A 24,947-nucleotide genomic window follows, 5' to 3' on the forward strand; every position below is an offset into this window, starting at 1 on the left:
AGAATAAGGGACTCAACTGGCTCTATTTTACACCAACAAGGCATGATCCTCACGCAGGCAACAGTAGCAGCCCACTCATTTAGGGGAAAAGCCCCTTGCAATGGATGAGAGGAAATGACACGTTTCATGACACTGCATGCATGTGTCCTCTTCCCAGATCTACTGTTAATTCTCTAGTGAGCATCATACTGACCAACGTTTTCAAATTAATTTCAGGGAGATTTGTGGTGGTACTTAATTTGCTAATAAGTTCAAGAAGGAAAGACAATCCCATGTGCTTCCTGGCCTCCCTTGAGGATGGCGGGGAAGGGGGGAGGGGAACTAGCTAGGAACCTGTTTAATAATCTGAAGAACTCCCTGTGACATTCTATACCTTGGGGGAGCATGCTGTAATCTCCCTATTCCTCATTTTCATATAATCGTGATCTTACGTATAAAGCACGCCTTGTAAGGTATCACGGGAAAAGTTATGATCTGCTAAAAGTCATTTCTCTATCCATAGATGTATATCATTAATGCATATGAAGTTATGAGAATTGTGTAGTATGGTTGTCACTAAAACATGCTGTAAATTGGGGGAATCAGCCAGATATTAGGTCCCCAAAGGCAACAGCAAGGAAAGTAACCAAAGCCCAGGCCAGGTGTCAAACAACCCATCAACAGCCATTGTCCAGCAAGGGAGCTACAATGCAATGACTCACCTGGATGAGGCCATACCAGAGGAATTGCTCAACCTTACTTGGAGAGACTCAGTAATGCTCACCTGACTCTGAACAGGTTGTGGGGCAAAGCCAAGAGGGAGGAAAGGACCTGATAAAAGGAAGAGATGTTTGCTGTGCTCTTCCTCTCTCTTCCACCTCCATCTACAGGCTGGACCACACCAAGCAACTGAAGTGCTGAACAAAGGGGAGAGCCTGACTAAAGAGCAACCAGCCAGCCTGTGGTGAGAAGCATCTAAGTTTGTAAGGACATTGAAAGTGTTAAGATCAGCTTAGAATGCATTTTGTTTTTATTTCATTTGACCAAATCTGACTTGTTATTCTTTGACTTATAATAACTTAAAATCTATCTTTCATAGTTAATAAATTTGTTTATTCTACCTGAAGCCGTGTGTTTGGTTTGAAGCATGATAGAGACTCCCCTGGGGATAACAAGCCTGGTACATATCAATTTCTTTGTTGAATTGACAAACTCATAAGCTTGCAGTGTCCAGCAGACATAACTGGACACTGCAAGATGGAGGTTCCTAGGGTTGTGTCTGGGACCGGAGATATTGGCTAGTGTCATTCAGTTGCAAGTAGCTGGGAGCAGCTTACATGTCAGAGGCTGTGCATGACCAGCCCAGGAGTGGGGGTTCTCATAGCAGAGCAGGGTAAGGCTAGCTCCCAGAGTCAAGAATTGGAGTGACCTAGCAGATCACCAGGCCGGATAGAACCAGAGGGGAATGTCACGCTCTCCCTCCTCTCCCCTCCCCACCATTAGTGTGAATTGAAACAGAGTGGTAATAGCTGGGGATACAGGACTGACCCTTGGCCTGGGGCACGGACAAAATGGAGGGAGAGGGGGGCAAAGTACAGGCTTTACTCTGTCTCTATGTACATGTGTCTCATGGGCGGGGGAGGGCTGCTGGGCAAAGTAGCTAGTGCAGTGCCCGAGAGAGAAGGCTGGACCAGCGGGGGCGGGGGGGAGGGGAGGGGAGGCGGAGGGGGAGGGGGACAGGTGAGCCTGGCAGTGCAGGGTTGCATGGGAATGGGAAGAGGACAGTAAGTCAGCCAGCTGTAATTATTGGGGTTACTCTGTACCCCAACCCCCTAGAGTGTCAGTAGTATGCCCAGTGTATTGCGTCTTGGAGGCAAACACTGCAGGTGGTTCAGCAGCTTGGTCTTACAGACACTAGCCCTGGTGGATCCCAATTATCACTCAAACACATGGCTGAAGGAAAGGTTTTTACTAGGGGTGGCAGGACAGGGAACGTTGCAGACACCCCAGATACAGAGGTTTAAACAGCTACAGTTCAAAGTGAGCAAGAACAATTCCAGACTGGGCTCAGGCCAGCCCAAGGGAGAGTCAGGGCTCTCCAGGCCTAGAGCTTGGGGTATCTTCTCCAGTCCAGTCTCTATTCAACGTTTGTGGGTTTCCAAGCCAGGCTTTAGTGTCTCTGCTTTGGGTCCTTTGCAGTGCTTCCCTGCCCAGCTGCTGCTGCTCCCCCATAAGACCCACACAGACCTGTACGTGGCTGTGATGGCCTGCAGTCAAACACACCCTGGTCCACATGCAGCTTTGTCCACAGTCCCCAGGGTTTCTCTACAGCTCCATGCTGCCCTATGGCTCTCACACCCAACAGAGCCCAGCTGCGCCAGGGTTCAGGACCTTACCCTTCCCTTGGCCAGGGGAAAGGGATGTGTAACAGGGAAGGGGCTGGTGTAGGTTGACCAGATAGCAACTGTGAAAAAAAGGGACAGGGGGCAATAGGCACCTATATAAGAAAAAGTCCCCCAAAACGGGACTGTCCCTATAAAAACGGGACATCTGGTCACCCTAGGCTGGCGGGAAACACAGACCCTCCTTTGCTGAGGGGATTTGCAGTCCCTGCTTTGCTGATCCATCAAGCAGCTACTGGCGTTTATGGGGCCGCTTCGGGGGTGAGGGGAGGGGGAGGAGGAAAGGGAACAAAATGATAGGGACTGCCAGGTAAGATCGCAGCTATTGCTACCCCCACCCAATGGGCAAGGGGAGGATGGCCTGCCAGTTCCCCCAGGCACCCCCAAGTTCCCAGTGGGGGTGATGCGCTCTTCCAGCCACCACTGAGGGGGAGGCGGGGTCCACCCCCGGAACCTTCCCGTAAGGAGGGGGCAGCAGGGCAGGGCGATCACTCCCCCCAAATGCCCATAAAGGGTGTGGGCCCTCCACCCTCGCTCCCACAGAGAAGGGGCAACAGGGAAGAATCTTACCCCCCACATCCAAATTTCCCCCCGGGGGGGGGCGCAGAGAAGGATCATAAGCTCATTGCCCCCCAATTTCCCCCAAAAGTGGGGGTGGAAAGAAGGGGTTGTGTTTGTAGGCGAGGAGAACGAGCCCAGGCCGGGGGAAGAGGTGGGGCACGAGAAGGGGCGGCGAGTCTGCACCAGGGGAGGGGCGCTTAGGAAACCTGCCCCCAGCCACGCCATCTCCCTTTACTGCTTCTCGCCCCCGGCCCTGCCACTGCTCCCCGCAGGGGCGGGAGCGACCCTTGGGCAGAGGCGCGCGCGCGGCGAGGGGCGGGGCCCGGGGGGGCGAAGCGCGAGCTTGCCTCTGGCCCCGGGCGCGTGCGCAGGCAGGCCGGGCGCGGTAGCGAGCGCCGCGCACGTGAAGAAGGAAGGGGGCGGGGACGCGCGGGAGAGGGGAGGGGAGTCAGCCCGTTAATGACGTTTGGGGCCGGTGGCTCCGGCTGTGGCTCCTCACACGGGCGGGGGGAGGAACCGGGGAAGGGAAACAAAGCGAAGGAGAGGCCAGGTAAGGACGCAGCTGCGGCTAATCTCCCCCTAATGGGGAGGGGAGACCTCCTAGTTCCCACGGGGTCACCCCCCTAATTGCTGGCGCGGCTCGGGAGGCCTGTTAGTTCCCACGGGGTCGCCCTTCTAGTCACCACGGAGGGTGGGGTCCTCGCTCCCCCTTCTTGTGAGGGGGAGACAGCAGGAAAGTGCCCCCCCATTACTGTCGGGGGCGGGGTCTTCTCCAGCTCCACACATGTTCCCATGGCCGGGGGGGGGGGAGCAAGGCAGGGGCTCGCTCCCCCCCGGATCCCCCTAAGGGGTGTGAGAGCAGGAAAGGGTCTGGCTCTTCACTCCCCCCGGAGGGAGCAGCCGGGGAAGAACTTCCCCTGCCCCCCCCCCGACACACACACACACACACACACAGAGGCACCCAAACTTCCCCGAAGTGGGGGTGGGGCAGCAGGAGCATACCGTCCCCCCCCGGCCCCCAGCTTCCTCGCTCTCCCCCATCCCCAACTCCCGGGGAAGGAGGCGGGGGCAGCAGCCGGAGCCCCTCACTCTTCCTCCACAATGTCAGCGCCGACGTGGGAGCAGGATCCCCCCAAACGACTTCCCGTGACGTGGGGGCAGGAGTCGAGGGTCTTGGCCGCCACCCCCCCCCCCAATTCCCATTGGCCGAGCGGTGCCTGCTCCCCGCTTCTCATTCACTGGGGTGGGCTGGGGCAGGGCTCAGGGGCCTCCCCCCCCCGCCAGGGGGAGGTGCTCGTTGTGGTTCCCAGTAAACCTTTATCGAGGGGCGGGTCCCCACTGCTGGGAGGGGAGGGGGCGTGCGGCGGTGACACTGTCGTTGTTTCCGTCCCTTCTGGGGGCGGGGGCGCTGTCTGCCCGGGGGGCGCTGTCGGGCCGGGTGTTGGTAGAGGAGGAAAACGAGCCCTGCGGGGGCAGGGCGTGCGTGGAAGGAGCGCTGCTCGGGAGACAGCCACCCGAGCCACCTCCCTTCCTCGCGCTGCCACATCACGGGCCGGGCGGCAAACGGGACGCGGGCGTGTTCTCGCGGGATTACAGCGTGGAATCCGGGCGGGGGCGGGAGTGGGGGCGCGCCTCGCCGGGAGGGCGCGCGCGGGGGCGAGCGCAGTGCCTGTGACCCTGAGGGGACGCGGCGGAGTGGGGCCAGCCAGCCAGTTCATGTCAGCTAGATGGGTCCCACGGGGTCACTCCCTTTTTCCCAGTGGGGAGGCCTATTCGTTCCCACGGGGTCACCCCCTAATTCCGATTGGGGGTCACCCCTCTGGTCACCACACAGAGGGAGGGTGGGATTCCTATGGAAGAGGTATTGGGAAAAGGCCCTCCTTCCTCCCCCCACATGACACATTCCCATAGGAGGTAGTTTCAGAGTGGTAGCCCTGTTAGTCTGTATCAGCAAAAAGAAGGAGGAGTACTTTTGGCACCGAAAACACTAAATTTGTTAGTCTCTAAGGTGCCACAAGTACTCCTCGTTCTTTTTTCATAGGAGGTAGTGTCTTCCCCTAGCTCCATATGTGCTCCTATAAGGGGAGGGGCAGAAGGGCAGGGCACTCCCTCCCTCCCTCCTAAATTCCCCTGAAGGGTGTGTGGAGAAGAGTCCTGACTCTCCCTCCAACTCCCACAAGGTAGGAGCAGCAAGAAATTATTTTAACCCCCTTGTGACAGGATGTAGTCCCTAGGGGTGAGGAAGAGGCCAGAGAGACCTTCGTAGGTCTCACCCCACATCTCCTGCCTTGTCAATCATGCATGAAAGAGGGGAAACTGCAGTGGGGACAGGGAGGAGCAAGATCGCCCTAAAGCATCAGACTGCAGGAGCTGTTGCCGATGGTGCAGAAGGAAGACTTAGGCAGGAGACCTTCTCCATGACCCCAAGAAGAGTACAGTGGACTCCCAGGGTAAGACAGGTAGGCTGAGCTTGCCACAGAGACCCAGCCAGACCGATTTTCCCCCCCAAACCCATAACTTAAGTGACTGGGTTGTTGGCAGCACTGTAGACTCACTACCTCCCTTCTTCTGAGACCCCAGGGAGAGAGTATCCTGAAAAGTGTGGGGTGTTTGTGACTTCCATTTTGATCCCAAGCGGGAGAGAGTTAAGGAGGCTAACAAAGGGACACTCCCCCTCCCCCCCTTGTGAATAATAGGGAAGTGGGGCTGGTGGTGTGACCACACATGTAGATAACTGGATATGGTCAGGTTCCCTGAGTAAGGAACAATCAAGGACTCTGCTGTATCCCCCTTTCCACCATCCAAATTATTCAAAATGGGGGGAGAAGGACAGCAGTAGGGGAAGATATTAACTCCCAACATATTTAATCCCTCAAAGGGGGCAGTGAGGACAAAGCATAACCTCCCCAGAAACCCAGATTCCTTGCTCCCCCCCCCCAATTCCTAAGGGAGAAGGAGGAGGGGTTGGCAAGCAGAGCCCTCGCTCTTCCTCCGCAGTGTCTTTACCAAAGTGGGAGCAGGGTTCCCAGACTTGCCCCCTATTGCCACTGATGTGGGGACAGGAGTCTAGGGTCTTTGTTCCCCCCCCCCCAATTCCCAGTGATCTAAGTGGTGTCTGCTCCCCACTTCTAATTCACTGGGGTGGGTCAGAGGGCAGGGGCCCTCTTGCCACCTATTTGCCAGGGAGAGGTGCTCTTTTCTGTTCAGAACAGTAAACCTTTATCTGATGCTGTGTCTTATCTGTGTACAGCACTAGTGATTGCTGTGGGGCAGAGGAGGGTGTTGCTGTGCCTGGGGTTGGCAGTGAGACAGTGTGATTGTTTCTATCCCTTCTTGGAGTGGGAGGGGTCCAACCTGCTGGGGGAAGGGTGGTGCTTGTGTGGGGGAGAGGCGCTGACCTTGAGTGATGTCAGGTGGGACAGCACGGGAGATGGGGGTGTTTGTACATGAGGAGAATGAGCCTGTGCCAGGGGGAGCATGCAGGGCACTAGAGGGGGCAGCGTGTGTGTGAATGGGGGAGTGCTGAGTTGAAACCTGCACCAGCAATATCCATTTATTACCCCTTCCCTTTTACTGCCACATCATGGTGAGGGTGGAAAACATGAGATGGGTATTCTCACAGGATTACAGTTGGAATCTGCTCTCTCCTCTACTGGTGTGCTCGAGGAGGGAGTGGAGGGCACGGCACGTCCCTCCTGGGTACAGGTGCAGGGTGTGGTGGTGAGCCCAGTGCCTGTGATGAGAGGAGAGTGTGTGTGGAACAGTGGGGACACACAGGAGTGGGAGGTGGAAGGAGGACAGGGGGTTAAGTCATCCAGTTAATGGTGTTTGGGGCTAGTGGCTGGAGCTGCAGCTCCTCATGGGGGGGGGGGGGGGGGGGGGATGGGAATAAAGTGCAGGAGCTGCCATGGAACGATGCAGCTACTGCTAATTTTGCCCGGTGGTGGAGGGAGGCCTACTAGTTCCTATGGGGTCACCCCAAATTCTCAGTGAGGCAATGTGACCATTTCAGCCAAAACTGAGGGTTGGTGGGGTCATCACCCCCACCTTCCTGCAGGGGCATGCAGAGAAATTTAACTTTGACCCCTTTCTGTAGAACCCCCTCCACCTCCAGCAGGAGCTCACTCTTCCCTCCCCTGCTGCCCCCAGCTCCGGTACATAGGAGCTCGCTTTTCCCTCCTCTACTCCCCCTCGCTCCAGGAGGCGCTTGCTCTCCTCCCAGCAGCCCAGGCCACCACCATGGGGCTGGAGAAGTTCTGTGCCGCTGATGATTATTGGGGCAGGGGCGTGTCCCTTCTTCCCTCCTCCTTCCCCTGTGCATATCCCTGCATTTCTGTAAGGGGGAGGTAGCAGGAAAGGGACTCCCCAACTCTTCAATGACACATTCCCAAGTGGGGCAGTGTATTCCCTAAGCGCCATACACATTCCTATAAGGGGGGACAGCAAGGCAGGGGGCTCACTCCTCTCAAATTCCCCTAAAAGGTGTGTGTGGGAGGGACCTAACTCACCATCCTACCTCCTACAGAGTTGGGGCAGCAGGGAATGATCTTAACTCCCCTCCAGATTTCCCCCAAAAGGGTGCAGCAGGGTAGGAGTTGAACTCTCCCTCCAAATTCACCAAAAAAGGGGGGGATAGGGAAAGATCTTAACCCCACACACACCCAAATTCCCCCTAAAGTATGGGAAGCAGTAGGGAAGGACTTAGCATCCCCATGTACCCAGATTCCTCGCTTCCCCACTCCAAATTTCCGAGGAAGGGGCAGTAAGCAGAGTTCTCACCCATCTTTTGCAATATTTATACCAAAGTGGAGCCGGTTTCCCAAACTTGCCCTCAGTTCTGAATGATTTGGGGGCAGGAGTTTACATTCTTTGCTCCTCCGAATTTCCAGTGATCAAAAAGGAGTCTGTTCTTCCATTCCAGTTCCCTGGGGTGGGTAAGAGGGCAAGGGCCCACTTCGCTCCCTACTTGTCAGTGAGAGATACTCATCATTATTAATAATAATAAACCTTTATTTCATTTTGTCTCATCTCGTTAAAGCACGAATCATTATTGGCTGCTTTTGGAGGATGGGAGATGTGGGGTGCTGTTGTTTTCAGGACTGGAAATGATACAATGTTGTTGTTTCTGTCCCTTCTTGGGATGGGAGGGAGCCCTGGCTCAGTTTGGGGTCTGTAATACACGGACTTGACTAGAATAGGGTAGAGTCCCTCACTGGGGTGGGATCTTAAGATGTACTGCATGTTTCCTGGTTTATTCTTTCTCTTCTGTGTCAAGGTGGCGAGGAGGAGAGGGGCTGGAGCTCCCTGCTGCCATGGGGGCTCAGGACCGGCCTCAATGCTTCTTTGATATAGAAATAAATCGGGAACCAGGTAAGATTTGGGGGCTTTGTGTGACAACTATTTATTTATTTATGTTTGCTCAGTTTTCTGCTTTAGATATTGGATAGGCTCTTACCACTGATTTAGGCAATCGGCATGTTTCTTGTGGGTTTGATAAATTGTACCTAAAATACTTAATATTTCTAGTAGTTTAATATTCTTTGAAATTTGATGTTGTGTTTAGAATGTCTTTCATAGTACTGTGGAATTTTTCTTTAACCAGGTTTTTCCCTACAGGGGTTTGGTAGGGTTAATAAATGCTCAATACTTGGAAGGTGAAAAGGACTGTATGGTATAAGTGCTAACCAGTTGAAATGAATACAAATATAGCATCATGTGTGTTTTGTTGTATCTTCAAGATTGTTTGTACAAACAAAACAAACTATAGAAAATGGATAAAACTGATGAGGGGATTGGGCAGGATGATGGAGCTTTATTTGTTACAGTTCTTAAAGGCACTTATCACTTATATGTAAGTGCCATTAGTGGATGGTCTAAAACATCTCTTCCATACCTATCTCATGGTTCCCTATGAGAAGCAGTATAGTCTGCCAGTATTGGGAGGTCTGAGTTCCAGTCCCAGTTATGCTATGTGAGTTGCTGCACAGTCTTCACCGTCTGTCTCAATTTCCTGATCTGTAAAGTGGTAGTATTTGTGTCTACCTCACTGTTATGAGAATTAATGTTTGTAAAGCACTTTGAACTTGTAAAGTGCTGTTCAAATGTTGTGTTACTACTGTTCACTGCCCCAACACACACCGAAAAATAAACATTGTAGAGGGCGATGGCTCCTTTTACTTTCATTTTCTATCTCCCATTTCCCTAGAAGCCTTTAAGTTTAGACGTATCACTGAAATAAAAGTTTCTCTGTTTATAGTGTCAAATTTCTGCCATACTCAGGTGTATATTGAAGCCATTTTGCTTGCTTTCACTCTTCCATAAACTCTTGCGGGGGAGGGATAGCTCAGTGGTTTGAGCCTTGGCCTGCTAAACCCAGGGTTGTGAGTTCAATCCTTGAGCGGGCTATTTAGGGATCTGGGGAAAAAACTGGGGATTGGTCCTTCTTTGAGCAGGGGGTTGGACTAGATGACCTCCTAAGGTCCCTTCCAACCCTGATATTCTATGGTTCTTCAGGAGCAAAGATTAACTGTTTTCAATAGCTTGTTACAAGAATAAGGTCACTGCAACATAACTCACAGCTGTATTGTTAGAAGTTTATACTACTGTACATTTTCTAAACTCTGTGTCTGAATAGAAATAAAAACCAGAGCTTCAGTTGTAATACAAAAATCACAATTCTCCACAACTTTAAAACCGCTCTTGTCATAGGATGGGAGCATTCAAAAAATCAAACTCAGAAATAGATTGTGGGGGGAAGGTTACAATTCTGCATCTTTGATTTCCAGTCTAAATGCCAGGTTTCAGAGTAGCAGCCGTGTTACTCTGTATCCACAAAAAGAAAAGGAGTACTTGTGGCACCTTAGAGACTAACAAATTTATTTGAGCATAAGCTTTCGTGAGCTACAGCATCCGATGAAGTGAGCTGTAGCTTACGAAAGCTTATGCTCAAATAAATTTGTTAGTCTCTAAGGTGCCACAAGCACTCCTTTTCTTTTTGCAGTCTAAATGCGTTAGTTAAATGGATTTGCACAAGAAAGAAACACGATGCAATTTCCACCCAAAAACTTTTACTTATTGATTCTAAGTTCTCTTCCCTCTTCATTTCTCCTATCCTGGGATTTTATTTTGGACCTCATCTTGTGTGTTTTGTTTTTGATCCCTTCCCCTAATTTCCCCTACCTTGTTCAGTCTTCTGATCCCAACTCCACCTGTCTCTTGTTTGCTTTCTGGCTCCGTCCTCAGCCATTTGTTTGCATCCACAAGAGGAGGTAGACTGCCAATGTGGCTGTCAAGCTAATGGAGACCTAAACTGCTGCCCCTCTCTTAGAGATTACTTCATATTGCTGGTGCAAATGGAGGAAGGTTAGGTATTAATCCATTCTCATTCAACTCAGATGTTTGGCTGCACTGAGCAGAGGTGGGGCTTTGACCTCTTTGAGTGGTATGATGTAACTTGTTCCATCTTTAAAGTTGAACAATCCTCACAACTGCACAACAATTTTAAAGCTCTGCTGTATTTATTGCGATTGGTTAATATTTTCCTGTGCAAATGCCAACCATGCTGACTTATAAATTGTGCTAACATTAAGATCAGGAATAATGTATAATGTGATTAGTCTGCACTATATATTGGTACGTAAGTATTCTTTTTGAATTTATCACTTAATTGTACTTCAGAATGTTAACCTTTTAAAATGAAAGCTAAGTCATAGACCCATAGGGTTAGAAGAGACCAAAAAGGTCATCTAGTCTAACCCCCTGCCAAGATGCAGGATTTGTTGTCTCTCTAAACCAGTGGTCCCCAACCTTTCTGTGGGAATAGCATATTCCTATTCCCAGAAGACTGTGGCGGGCGCCAGACACCTTGCTTCCAAAATGCCGCCGAGAAGCGGCTGCGGCAAGAAGCGTCGCCGCAGAGAGACGGCAACGCTTCTTGGTGGCGTTTCGGCTGGCGGTTCTTCAGCGGCGGCATTTCGGCAGCGTGGTGTCCTGCGGGTGCCCACAACTGCCCCGGCGGGCGCCATTGAGCCCACGGGCACCGCATTGGGGACTCCTGCTCTAAACCTTTCAACCATACGCAACACCCTTATAAAAATGAACGACACTAGTGCTTTCTAGCAGTGAAGATCCCAATTGCAGTATTGGTGTGTGAGACTGTTATGGGCTATTATTTGAGATTAGATAAATATTGCATTTATTTGTAATACCATGTCACCCTTAGAAATCCAGTACCTATTTATTCTCTGTACCCCTTTTTATGACATTCAGAATCTGAATTAAATGTAAACTACACAGAGATGTCTGCCTGAATCTGCAGATGGCTTGAAACAATGGCTCTCAGAGATATGCACTGCCCTGCCTTGCTCATATCAGTGAGATATTAATTCAGAAATTTGATGACTGTTTAAACGTCAACATTATCTGCTTAGCTGTGGATGATTTTAGAAAAATATCAGGTTAGTGTGCTTATTCATCATTATTGGATATAGCAGAGATGTTGGAGCAGGGTGTAGTGACACACCTAATTATTGTCAAAGGTTGCTGTGGTGGAGAGCAAGAAATCACTCCCTACCCACAAACATATATAGACATTTTAAAGTGATCTCTGCCTTTGCTGAAAACAGGGAGGATAAGATGAGAAGCATCCTTTGCATGGTACCAGAAGTCTTGGTTGCCTTCTGGGTACTAAAACCTATAATAACTTCCCAAGCTTTCCTGGGTACCCAAAGCCCCAAACTGTCCACACATTCGAAACCTTCAGCTTTCCCCTGACATATACTACAAGGCAGTTACTTATTGTCATGATAACTACAGCAGTTTAAGATATGGGAACAGTATAAAACAAAAATTGAGTTTAATATAAAAATAAAGGATACTATATTGATTAGTCTGGAAGGCAGCGTGGTGGGGATAGAATTTGAGTGGGGTTCTCTGCCACACTATTAGATCTATTATAGTACACAGTACATTGGTGGGAGGGCCTTGATCTCCTATATAGATAGATAGTATGTATCAAGTACAAGTAGCTATGTCCTGTTTTTATTTTAGCTACAGGATCTTGAAACGCAGCTTTTTAATCCATGTATTTGTATTGTGCTGTGTGGTGGACTTTATTAGCATGCTTTGGAAATCAGTGTTTTTTCAGTACAACCTGAAACTGTAGTTACTCAGAGTAAGTTTTCTCTGGTATATATTTCTTTTTTTCAGTACTAATTGCAAAATAAATTGGAAATAAGCAAGTTTGAGAAATTTGCATTTGACAGTAGCGCAGAGAGCTGTTAATGGTGTAGTGTATTTGTTCTTGGTATACTTTTCACCTTTTTTGCAAATGTCATGGAAAAAACACTTTTTAAATAGTGCAAAATATGTATTTATAGGGACAGACTAGTTGCAATACCTGTTTTCCCAAATAGTCTGGTACCTGTTTTCCCAAATAGTCTGGTATACCAGCACATGCACAGTTGAATAACTCCATTTAACATTGTGGTGTTCTAGACTGTGATTTAAACATGTCAAAGGTTTGCAAAGCTCTGGATAGGAGTGTGTGTGTGGTGAGGTTTTTCTTTTTTTATACACTCACAGGTTTCAGTAACTTGTATGGCAGGGCAGAGCAATGTTTCCTCTGATTTATTTTTCCCCCGAGTGGTGAATTTAAAGCTGAATAAGCCCAAACTTAATACTTATGACCACAATCCCTTCATCCTCAAGAAAACATACTGTATTTGCTATTCTTATTTGCTCTGTCTCACTTCTGCTCTCTCCCTTAAATTCTACTGAACTTTCCTTATTAATGTTCTCTTTTCTCAATCTCTCTCCCATGTGTTTTCTCTTCATTCATTCCCTCACTCATAGTATAGTATGAAAGAGATGGGATGAGGCGGTCTCCTTTCCGAGCTGACATGATAAATCTTTGGGGCAAGCACGATGTCTTTCACAGTTTTATATAGAGCTTTGCTCACTGTTAGTGTTTAGTGAAAGACCATAGAGATTTGAAATGAAGCCTAAAGCAAATTGTGGTTAGGAACACAGCAGACTGAAGGCACCAAATTAATCAGAGGTTTAAGCAGAAACTAGGGCTTGGAGAAGATTGATTACTATGGTCTCCCACCTAATTTATTCAGTTATTCAGCAAAAGAGTAATTATTGACAGTCCTAATCACCTTCAGGTAGTACTCAAATACATTTATGTTTGTGGGCAGCACAGAAGACAGACACGTTTATTGGGGATGGGGTTAGCACTGAGGAAGGAAAAAGTTTTTGTGGGGCTTGAGAGAGACAATTTTTTTTTTAACTAATAATTTAAATAACAAAGCTATTCATTTCTCTTAATAGAATAAATTATTGTGTAAAAAGAAAAGTAGCCACCCTTTCACTTTTATTGCAGTTTAAAATTTTTTGTTTTGGTTAAACTTTTATTCCCATGAATTTCAAACTGGGAATTTGTGATCATGCATCTTTTTTTATTAAATAATTTAAACTTAGCTTCAAATTGTGTGTGGTCCTCAGGCTTCTGGCATCATTACACACTCAATGCAGCAGAGGTTGTATACCACTGTCTTAACATTAGGAGCCTGTACTTTATTATGAGCCTCCTATTAATGGTAGTATGAGTGTGCTGTAATTTTCCCAGTACTCTGTTTGGTCCAAGAAGGTTTTGAAAGGTGGGTAATAGGGCGATTTGCAGCTTAGATTGGATGAGGGAGTTCACTTGGAGAAAAAAGCAACTAGATCCTCAACATTCTTTCTTATGTATTTATATTACTATAGCACCTAGGAGCCCTAGTGATGGACAATGACCCCCATTGTGCTGTAGGTATCAAGTGAAAGCTCTGAAGGACCACCTAACTAAAACTGGCTGAAATATTCATTGCAGATTTTTTTGTAAACAGTTCATATTTAGCTAACTTATTTTTACTTGTTCAGATAGGCTTTATATGTTGTTCACAAACTGTTCAAAGTAGATAATCCTTCAATATCGATAATTTGCTATTCAAGCTCTGTGGTTAGTCCCCAGAGTCGTGGCATGTTTTCTGTTCTCTAATTGGATGATCTAATATTTATAACAAGAAGAGAAGTGAAATACATTTTTGGGGTGTTAATTCAGTCCGAAAGAAGGAGGGAGCACTTCAGAAAGTTGATAGGCCTAGGAGAATTGAGGACACTAAACATTTTCTTACCTATTTTGCAAGAGAGAGAACCTTGTATATGGCTGTGGACTCTAGGTTTAAAATGGGTTCCTTCCTGCCTCAGGGAGAGAGAAAGATAAAAGCTAAGTTTATTAGCTATCAAACAGATTTCACGTACAATTTTCGCTTGTTAAATTCATACCAGTAATTGTGTGTACATTTATGTGTATTGTCCTAGCTGTGAAGGTTGCTGTAAGATCCTTGTCTGACTCACTTATTTGCCTGCATTGGTGGGGGCTCTTTTTTTCACATTGACAAGTGGTAAAACCTGTGCAACTTGTATGATATGTTACCAGACAGATAAGTGCTGAGGACCCCCATCCGCCCCCCGATGGATACCTAGATGTATACAAAACTGCATGATGCACGATCAGAGTAAGGTATATATTTAGATAAAGCAGGTGAATTGTAGCATAGCTTATGTGGAAGAGAGCTGTCAGGGTCCCCTCCCCACTCTGAACTCTAGGATACAGATGTGGGGACCCGCATGAAAGACCCCCTAAGCTTATTTCTAGCAGCATAGGTTAAAAACTTCCCTAAGGCACAAATCTTTCATTGTCCTTGGATGGGTACTGCTGCCACCACCAAGTGAGTTAGACAAAGATTCAGGAAAAGGACCACTTGGAGTTCCTCTTTCCCTAAAATATCCCCCCAAGTCCCTTCACCCCCTTTCCTGGGGAGGCGTGAGAATAATCTACCAACCAAATAGGTAAACCAGGTGAGCACAGACCAGACCCTTGGGTTTTTAGGACACTAAAAACCAATCAGATTCTTAAAAGAAGAATTTTATTTAAAAAAAAAAAGTAAAAGAATCACCTCTGTAAAATCACGATGGAAGGTAACTTTACAGGGTAACAAAAGATTTAAAACACAGAGGAATTCCCCTCTAGGTTTAACTTCAAAGTTTCAAAAAACAGGAATACACCTCTCTCTAGCAAAGGGAAAATTGACAAGCTAAAACAAAAGATAACCTAACGCGCCTTGCCTTGTTTACTTACACTTTTTGTAATATCAGAGACTCGTTTCAGGATTGTGTGGAGGAGATGGATTTCCCTGACCGGGTGCCTCTCTGCCTCCCGAGAAAACACACACAAAAACTACAAAACAAAAACCTTCCTCCACAGATTTGAAAGTATCTTCTCTCCTTTTTGGTCCTTTTGGTCAGGTGCCAACCAGGTTATCTGAGCTTCTTAACCCTTTACAGGTAAAGGAGGGATTTTATGCTACCCTTAGCTGTATGTTTATGACAAGAGCCTTTTTCATTGTCACTGTACGTTGTGTTAGGTCAAGCTTATCCTTTGACATAGAAAAGATGTACTATGAGCACACTCACCTGTGTCTGTATGACTCCCAGAGCTACCTTCACAAAAGGAGTTAGGTGTCTAAATCCCACAATCAGGCTCCTTTGGGATTCACAAAACCCCTGCTCAGCTGCTGCCAAACCCTGCAGGTGCCTACAATTGCTCAGCGTATACATTTTTGCAAGTAGACGTTCCCTAGGTGACTATGTTTTTGCCTCTGGATATGTACACTGCAGCCTCATTCTCGGCATCCAGACACCTAAGCCCCAGTGTGATGCAAGAACTAGGGGAAGATAGGTGGCGGAATGCCTAACTCACTCAGAGTACGCTTACCAGATCAGGCCCTCGTAGGTGAATTTGTACAAAACATACAGGGGGAGCGAGGAGAACTTTTAGCCCAGTAGTTAGGGTACACACCTGGGATGTGGGAGACTCCCGGTTCAAGTCCCCCTCTGTCCGAGGTGGAGAAGGGATTTGAACTGGGATCTGTCACCTCTCAGGTGAGTGGTCTAGCCTTTGGATAGCGGATATTTTGTTGTGGGTGATCCCTCAGTCTCTCTTGTTGAAGCTGTTCTGCTGTGAATAAATAATTAAAAAGCCAGTGGAGCAGGAGGACTCGATCCTGGGTGTCCCACTTCCCAAGTGAGTATCAAGCCACCAGACTACAGAGTCAGTCTCATGTTTGTGCTTGCTCGCACTCTCTCTGGCCCAATGACTTTTTAAATTACACCACTACCCCGATATAACGCGACTCGATAAAACGCGGGTTCGCATACAACGTGGTAAAGCTCCGACACGCTGCTCTGAGCAACATGTTAAGGGGGCCGGGCTGGGGCAGAGGGGTTGGATAAGGGGTAGAGGGTCTCGGGGGCGGTCAGGGGCTCCTCCCCCCTTCGGGTCTGGGAGGCAGGAGCTGTGGGGGGGGCACTTTTGGGGGCCCCGCAGTCCCAGAGTGGCCCGGGGGATTAGTGGGGGGCCAGGAGCGGCCCACTCCGCCTCCCTTGCCCCGGCCCCAGCCGTGTCGCTCGGGGGAGGGGGCTTGGGGGAAGGGATTCCCCCCGTGCTCACCAGCAGCAGCGGCGGAAGCAGAGCAGCCCGACCCCAGCCCGCTCCACTCCGCCAGCTCCCAGCAGCAGCACTCCGGTTCCCGCCGCCGGTGAGTGTGGGACCTTTCCCCAAATCCCCCTCCTCCCCCAAGCGACACAGCTGGGGCCGGGGCAAGGAAAGCGGAGTGGGCTGGGGCCGCGTCGCTCCGCTTCCTGCCGCCAGTGAGCGAGGAGGGCATCCTTTCCCCAACCTCCCCTCACTCACCGGCGTCAGGAAGCGGAGCGCCGTGGTTGGGAGGTGGCGGAGTGGACTGGGCTGGACCCGGTGAGTGCCTGTGAGGGAGAGGGGAGCGTGGATAGGGGTCAGAGCAGTCAGGGAGCAGGGGGGCTGAGTAGGGCGTGGGGTCGATTAGGGATGGGGGTCTTTGGAGGGGGCGGTCAGGGAACAAGGAATGGGGGGCCAAAGCAAGTTCGATATAACGTGGTCTCACCTGTAACACAATGAGATTTTTTTGTCTCCCGAGGACTGTGTTATATCGGGGTTAGAAGTGTATTTATCCACTGTGGTGAAGGTGTGTCTCAGGTGAAGGGGGGCTTAAACCAGGGATCTCCCACATACCAAGTGAGTACCCTAACCACTAAAAATTATGAAGAAGCTGCTTCTCCTCAAAACTGCACGGGCACCTAACTCCAAGACAGGTTTTGCCGCTGAGAATCTCCAGCAGAGGGAGGCACCTCCCTGCAGCCTGGATTTAGGAGCCAAACTCCTTGGGGAGGGTGGGGCTTAAGACCCACACCTTGCCTTTGCATCTCCCATTGGCTAACTTAGGCGGGGAGCCACCTAGAATGCTCATTTTTGTGAATCCTATTCTGAGGGACCTAGCCCTTTCCATCCATTATATATGGAGCCTAGGCATCTAACTCGGGTTTTGTGAATCCCAGTGATTTTCTGGCCCATTAAAAGTTAGGCCTGGTGATAAGCCTAGCGATGCTGGCTAAGTTCCTTTGTGAATCTAGTCCTCAAAGTCATGGCAATCCAGCAAGCAATGCTTTTGGAAGGGTATGTGGCTAAAAGTACTGCTGGGATCACCTTACCCTAATTCTGAATGTCGGTTTTAAATTATACATTATAATATGCAAGAGCTTCAGGTAAAGCAAAAGTTTTCCTGACACCAGATGATCACTTTTTTACTTATTAATTAACCCAGAGTATGTATTAATACCTGTGGGGGGAGAAACAGCTGTGCATATATCTCTATCAGCATTATAGAGGGCAAACAATTTATGAGTTTACCCTGTATAAGCTTTATACAGGGTAAAACAGATTTTTTCAGGGTTTGGACCCCATTGGGAGTTGGGCATCTGAGTGTCAAGGACAGGCACACTTCTGTAAGCTGCTTTCAGTTAAGCCTACAGCTGTTAGGGGACGTGGTTCAGACCTGGGTCTGGGTTTGCAGCAGGCCAGCCGGGTCTGGCTCAAACCAAGCAGGGCACTGATGTCCTAAGCTGACTGGGCAGGAAAGCAGGATCAGAAGTAGTCTTGGCACATCAGGTAGCAGCTCCCAGGGGGTTTCTGTGAACCAACCCATCACAGTGGCGCAGCGAGTAAGGTCTGTACACGGCTGATTGCTTTGAGATACTGGTGCTGAGTTTTAAGTGTGGTGGCTGGAGAACAGACAAAGTGGTTACTGGTTTGTTATTTTCTGTTTGCTTATTTCGGGTAAGGGAAGTAGGGACAGAAAAGGAAGCAAAATAAGTAAAGAATGAAGATCAGAACAAGCTAGAACCGCAAAGGTTGCAAATTACCCAGAAAGGCTGAACACTGGGCACTGTGAAAGTCTCTGTTAACTAAGAATCCCCTGAGCTGAGTGCAACCCAGTTTCAGTGAACTGCAGAGGGATGTGGCCCAGCACAAGGAAGCAGGAAAATAACTGCCAGTGAAGTAGCTAATAAACTAGAGCTGGCTAGACTGGAAGCAAAAGAGAAAGAAATTGACCATAAGAGACAGATAGAATTAAGACAATTAGAAATTAATGCTGCAGAGGCAGAAACAGCCAGGGTGGAAGCTGCTCACAAGAGGGCTATCGAGGCAGAAGAGGCTGCCCACAAGAGAGCTATGGAGGCCCAGAAGCATCAACTGGCTGTTATGGAGTTTAAGAGACAAATCCCTACATCTGCTGGCTCCACTTCCCCAAAAATCCACAAATGGGAGCGACTATGTCCCCAGTATGATGAATTCAGCGATATTGCTGAATATTTCATCACCTTTGAGAGACTCTGCACCCTCCATGCGATCCCTGAAGACCAAAAGATGACCACATTGATAACAAAATTGACTGGCAGAGCTCTGGACATATTCAATAAGATGCCTACTGATGATGCTTCAAACTATGGTAAATTTAAGGAACTGGTTCTGAACAGTTTCAGGTTACACCTGAAACCTACAGGGTTAAATTCAGGAGTCTTAAGACAGGTTTCAGAGTAACAGCCGTGTTAGTCTGTATTCGCAAAAAGAAAAGGAGTACTTGTGGCACCTTAGAGACTAACCAGTTTATTTGAGCATGAGCTTTCGTGAGCTACAGCATCCGATGTAGCTCACAGCATCCGATGAAGTGAGCTGTAGCTCACGAAAGCTCATGCTCAAATAAATTGGTTAGTTTCTAAGGTGCCACAAGTACTCCCTTTCTTTTTGGAGTCTTAAGAGGGGATCTGGATTGAGTAATATGGCTTATGTAAATGAAATGAGAGATTTGGTGGATAAGTGGGTGAGGGGAAAAGGCATTACAAGCTTTGAAGGAATGTGCGATCTGGTAACTCTGGTTACTTTGCCGGGGGAAAAAGGAGGCTGGGCGTTCGCCTCCTCATTCCCCTGTTACTTGTCCCAAATTTCCCGTACAAGCGGAGGAGCCCAAGAGGTGCTGTCATTGTAAGTCCACTGAGAACCTGAGGAATAAGTGTCCCTTGCTGAGTGGAAACAAGCAGCAAGAAACACATGAACCTGCTACTTCTCAGACCTAGGCTGTGGCCTCTTTCCACAAAGGATTTGTAAAGCTTGCTTCCACACAATCAAGCAATGAGCATATGCATGCTGTTAAAATCAATGGGGAAGTACTTGTTGGATTGAGGGACACAGGTGCTGAGATTTCTGTGGTCAGGAGGGACCTGATCTAGGAGAAGCATTTGTTGCCAGAAAAAATGGCAGAATTAGAACTGGTGGGGGGTTACAAAGTCCTTGCACCTTTAGCTAAAGTTCACATGCACACTAGTCATTTGCAGGCTGAACTGACTGTTGCAACGGTAGTACGCAATTTTGCACCATTTCTCCTGGGGAATGATTTCTTTAATGTGGCAGAATCTGTCCCAAAGTTGGTTAGCAGTGAGAAGGAATCTTGTGCTAAAAGCCCCGGTGGGGGAGGGGGTGAAGTCACGTGGACTGCTGGGGGGAATAGGAGGGTGTCTCTTAGATTCCTCTGTAGCAGTAAAGAATGCAGCTGTAGGGGCAGGAATGGTCCTAACCAGCTCCTGTAGCCCAGGGGCTCTAGGCAAGTCCCAGAGGGAGGGGCTGAAGGAAGCCAGCTCTTGTCCTGTAATCATCTCCCCAGAGGAGGGGAAAGTACCACTTTGTAAAGGGGGGCCACCCCAGTAGCTGCCTGCCAGAAAGTTGTAGGTCAGCAGGGCGAAGGACCTGCCCTGGGGTGCATAGAGATATGTGTCTTGAAAGTGGGACTTGGGGTCCTGGTGACCGCTGTGGTGGGTACAGACCCCTTGGGGTCCTGTAGCTGGAACCAAGCCCAACCTGAGTGAAAAGGGGGGAATTTTACTGGCCAGTGAAGGGTCTGTCTTAGCTGGTAGCTGTGAGCCCACAGCTGGACCAGAGTCACCTTCCCTTCTGGGGAACACAGGAGTGTCTGGCCCAGAGGTGAGCCCAGAGGGTGAAGCCCAGACGGAAGGTGCGGGGGAGCCGGAGAGCCCACCCACCTTTTGTAGGGAGGATCTTGCCCAGGAGGAGGGTGAAAAATCTGCTTTTAAAATGCTAGACCCCTCTATTCTGGATCAGGTTTTAAGGGAAAAGGGGTCAGATCTCCTGGAGGAGGGAGTCCATCCAATTGACCTGTTGGGAACAGCAAGTAGGGTGTCCAAAAGGGCTTTACCAATCCAAGGTACCCCATTGAAAGATGATGTTCTTGCAACGCTTGTAAGAGATAAAATTGTCTCTCCAAGACAGGAAGGGAAAAATATCTGCATGGGTGAAACTTCACAAGGGAGTGGGGTCCAGCCCAGAGAAATTCCAGAGGGAGGGGCCGAGGGCAGGCATGGTTGCAGTACACCCCTTCCTTGACAAAGCCTCAAACACAGGCCTGAATTAAAAGCCTTCTCCAAAGAGGCAGATGAATCTGCATCAGAGTGTCTACCAGAGGGCACAGAGAACTGGGAAAATGCAGTAGACAGTAAACAAGCCAAACTGAGTGAACAAAATCTGTCCACCTTAGATTTGCTGTTAACCTTGTGTCTTCTGCTAATTCAGCTATGGGATAAAACAAAGGAATTCATATTAGTGGTTAACCCTTTAAAGATGTGGGACATACCTGATTTGTGGAAGAAATTGTTGTACACGCTAGGGATGGTGACAGGACAGCCTCACAAGCATGTTACTTTTCAGCCTATACGTGTGAACAGCCTGGAAGCTTGGCACAGCAGCAAAAGTATAACAGGCCCATGCTGCTATGTAGAAGGGGAAACTGAGGTACACTGCCTCATGGCATTGGTTGCTAAATGCCAAGACACCTACACTTTAACAGATATTGCTGTCCGCATTCTGTTAACAGTACTACACGCCAACTGTTTTCAGGCATCTGGGGACCAGGAACCCCAAAACTGGCTAGGACCCTTAGGAATGACATCGTATGGTTTAAAGGTACTGAAAAGGAGTGTGACCAAAGACAAACAGGGATTTTACGTGTACTGCCTCCGCCATGGACAATGTCCAAGTCTCTGTCAGTAAGCTCAGGAGGAGGGTGTGACAGTGCCCCCATAAGGCTTTATGGAAATATGCTTATGAATATATATGGAATATGTTCTATATTACATATGCCATGTAACATATCTATGTAAAGGTTATGATCTACTGAATCTATTAATCCTATTTGTATGCATGTATCATGTTTGTATTCGAAGTTATGAATATTGACCGTGTGCTGGCTTGATTTCTAAATAACGTTAGTAGAGCATTTGGTCAGTTCCTGGAGAAAGGAATTCGCAAAGTTAAGTGCCCAGTCAAGAAGCACTTAAGGAACAATGCATCTTGGAATGCTCCAATCCACATAAGTCTTCCTGGAGAGATTCAAGATACCACGTGGGCAATGGCTTCTGCCTGTAAGAAACTGTGAATCATGCATGGACATGTGATTTGCCCAGGTGACTCCAGAACTCCATCCTGGAGCTGGACTTTGCATAGGAGAGAGGTCTCCACCCACAAGAGAGAGTCTGTTTAAGCCTGTGGGGGACCCCTCCATTTTGTCTTCAGCTGGCTAAGGAGATAGCCTCTCCACCCCCAAGGATAACTGGAACAAAAGACAGTAACTACAGAGGGTGAGAGTGGTTGCTGGACCCAGACTAGAAGGAGATTAATCTCTAAAAGGAAGCTTACTGTAACTGGTGAGGTTTTGTCTGTCTTCAGTTTTATTAGACAGAGACTTGTGTGTTCTATTTTATTTTGCTTGGTAATTCACTTTGTTCTGTCTGTTACTACTTGGAACCACTTAAATCCTACTTTCTGTATTTAATAAAATCACTTTTTAATTATTAATTAACCCAGAGTATCTGTTAATACCGGGGACGGGGGAGGGGGAAACAGCTGTGCATTTCTCTCTATCAGTGTTATAGAGGGCGAACAATTTATGAGTTTTCCCTGTATAAGCTTTATGCAGGGTAAAACAGATTTATTCAGGGCAGTGGTCCCCAACCTTTCTGTGGGAATAGCACATTCCTATTCCCAGAAGACTGTGGTGGGTGCCATACACTCCGCCACTGAAATGCTGCTGACAAGCAGAAGCGTAAAGAAGCGGCTCAGCCAAAATAGTACCGAGAAATGGCAACGCTTCTTGGCGGAATTTCGGCGGGCGGTTCTCTGGCGGCCGCAGCCATTTCAGCGGTGCTATGTCCTGCAGGCACACAGAACTGCCCCGGGGGGTGCTGCGTTGGGGACCCTGATTCAGCGTTTGGACCCCATTGGGAGTTGGGCATCTGAGTGTCAAGGACAGGCACACTTCTGTAACCTGCTTTCAGTTAAGTCTACAGCTGTTAGGGGATGTGGTTCAGACCTGGGTCTGGGTTTGCAGCAGGCTAGCGGGTCTGGCTCAAATGAGACAGGGCACTGAAGTCCTAAGCTGACTGGGCAGGAAAGCAGGATCAGAAGTAGTCTTGTCCTTGACACTCAGTTGCCCAATTCCCAATGAGGGCCAAACCCTGAATAAATCCGTTTTACCCTGTATAAAATCAAGCCAGTACACTGCCAATATTCATAACTTTGAATACAAAAATGATACATACATACAAATAGGATTAATAGATTCAGTAGATCATAACCTTTACAGCAATATGTTACATGGCATATGTAACATAGAACATATTCCAGGTATGTCCTATATATGTAACATGGAACATATGTCTCTCTCATATATATATTCATAAGCATATTCCCATAAAGTCTTATGGGGGGCACCGTCACAAAGTGGTCAATCACTAAAATGCCACTCTCCACATATTGAACATGTTTTGTGGGCAGCATGCTACCATATATGTTTTTTTCCTGCACAATTCCAGTCATGCCCAGAAAGACAGCACTTTGCAACATCTTGCTGCTGCTAAGAACTCTGTGATATCCTGAAATTCCTTCAGGCTGTGAGGCTCACTAGTGGGGATTGCACAGCTATTAAATACCTCTTTGTATTCAGCTGCCTGTAGGCATGTCTATGCAATGAGTTAGTGCATGGCAAATGGGTTTAAATCTACAGTGCTACAGCATGCTGGGCACTAACTCTTGCATGAACCCTGCTGCTGTACACTAAAAGTTCCCTCATGTGCTTCATGTACTGCAGTCTATCAAAATACATGAGGGAACTTTCAGTGTGCAGTAGCAGGGTCCACACAGATAGTAACTGCATGGCACACTGGAGCTCTGTAAGTTTTCACTCCAGCTTGCTGCACACACTAACTCATCGTATAGACAAGCCCTAAAAGGAAAAGTGTCAGCTTTGTTGCTGAGCCGTACAATTAGGAAAATGGCAACATAGGAATAGAACAGGCTGTGAAAGAAGCTGTACGTACTCCTCTACATGGATCCCAGCAGAAAATATGTTTTCTCTAGTTAGTGTAGGTTGGACTTTAATAGTTAAAACCAGGCTTTTTTGGTCACAGCATTGGCTACACCATTAAATTGTATGTAGGCAATTGATATACTTTTTCAATTGGGTTGTGGGCTAAAGACAACAATACATCTGTGAAGTAGTTTTGTTTAAAGAACTTTGTAAATGTTCTTATTTTCCTACTCCTGGGGGAATTCTGTACCATTGCGCTCACAAATAATTAATGAGCTGTGCATACTTTTAATTTTTTGCGCAGAAAATAGCTTCTGCTGGAAAGTTGCTAAAGTTCTGCCTTCTGCCCACCAGCATTGTGGCAATAGAACAGAGCAGTAGCTCCTGGCCAGCAAGGGAAGAGAGAGAGCCTGCAGTGCCTTCTTCGCAGTGCCTGTTGGGCCAGGTCAGAAGACAGGGGCTATAGTGGAGGGGTGGGGAGAGAAGACAGCATGGGAATGCTGGGGGTGGGGGGGGGGAGAGTGTGACAGACCGGGGCTAGTGGGGGAGGACAGACTGGGGCAGGGGCTGAATGGGGGTGGAGGCACAGGGGGAAGGAGATGCAGGGCCACATGAGGACAAGGGGGTGGCTGAGTGAGGGCACAGAGACACATGGATAGGGGGTGCAGGGACACATGGGGAAGGGGTGTCTGGGGGTGGAGAGACACATGGACGGGGGTGCAAGGACACATGGGAACAGGGGCACATGTGCCTTACTGAATGGGAGAGGCTATGGGTCAGCCAGGATCTGCATGGGGGAAGCTCCCTAACAATCCCTCCCCACCCCCCCATCCCCCAAAAACCTGTTCCATACTTTTCTCACCCATACCCAACACCCTTCAAAGTTCACACCCAGGCTCTTTCCCAGCAATTACTTCCCTCTCCCTCAGCTCCTCCATTACCCCTGACTGCCCCAAGCCTTTGCACTGCTTCTGAAGGGTATGGGAAATATGGTTCTGTATTGTAGTTTAAATGAGTTATTACTCAGAGTTCTGTTAAATTAATATGCCTAGTAAGAAATATATTTGTCAAAACGCATTTCCTGAATCTTTTTAGCTGTCTGTATTGTTACAGACATACTTGCTGACATATTTTGAAATAAATTACCAACAATAAT

At 48.2% G+C, this 24,947-nt stretch overlaps 1 protein-coding gene across 8 annotated transcripts in view; it reads left to right on the forward strand.

Moving 5' to 3' along the window:
* Positions 1–3,459: 3,459 nt before the first annotated feature.
* NKTR (natural killer cell triggering receptor) overlaps positions 3,460–24,947 on the forward strand; it is an 83,056-nt gene continuing 61,568 nt past the window's right edge. For 6 of the 8 annotated variants that reach the window (XM_077808437.1, XM_077808438.1, XM_077808442.1 and 3 more), the window contains exons 1-2: positions 3,461–3,492; positions 8,218–8,312. In XM_077808437.1, the coding sequence (XP_077664563.1) occupies positions 8,255–8,312 (58 nt within the window). In that variant the 5' untranslated portion in view covers positions 3,461–3,492; positions 8,218–8,254. Of the gene's footprint in view, positions 3,493–8,217; positions 8,313–24,947 lie in introns of all 8 variants that reach the window. The other 2 variants (XM_077808439.1, XM_077808441.1) reach the window with 1 other exon arrangement.

The sequence above is a fragment of the Eretmochelys imbricata genome, chromosome 2 (genome assembly GCF_965152235.1).
Source record: "Eretmochelys imbricata isolate rEreImb1 chromosome 2, rEreImb1.hap1, whole genome shotgun sequence".
NCBI lineage: Eukaryota > Metazoa > Chordata > Testudines > Cheloniidae > Eretmochelys > Eretmochelys imbricata.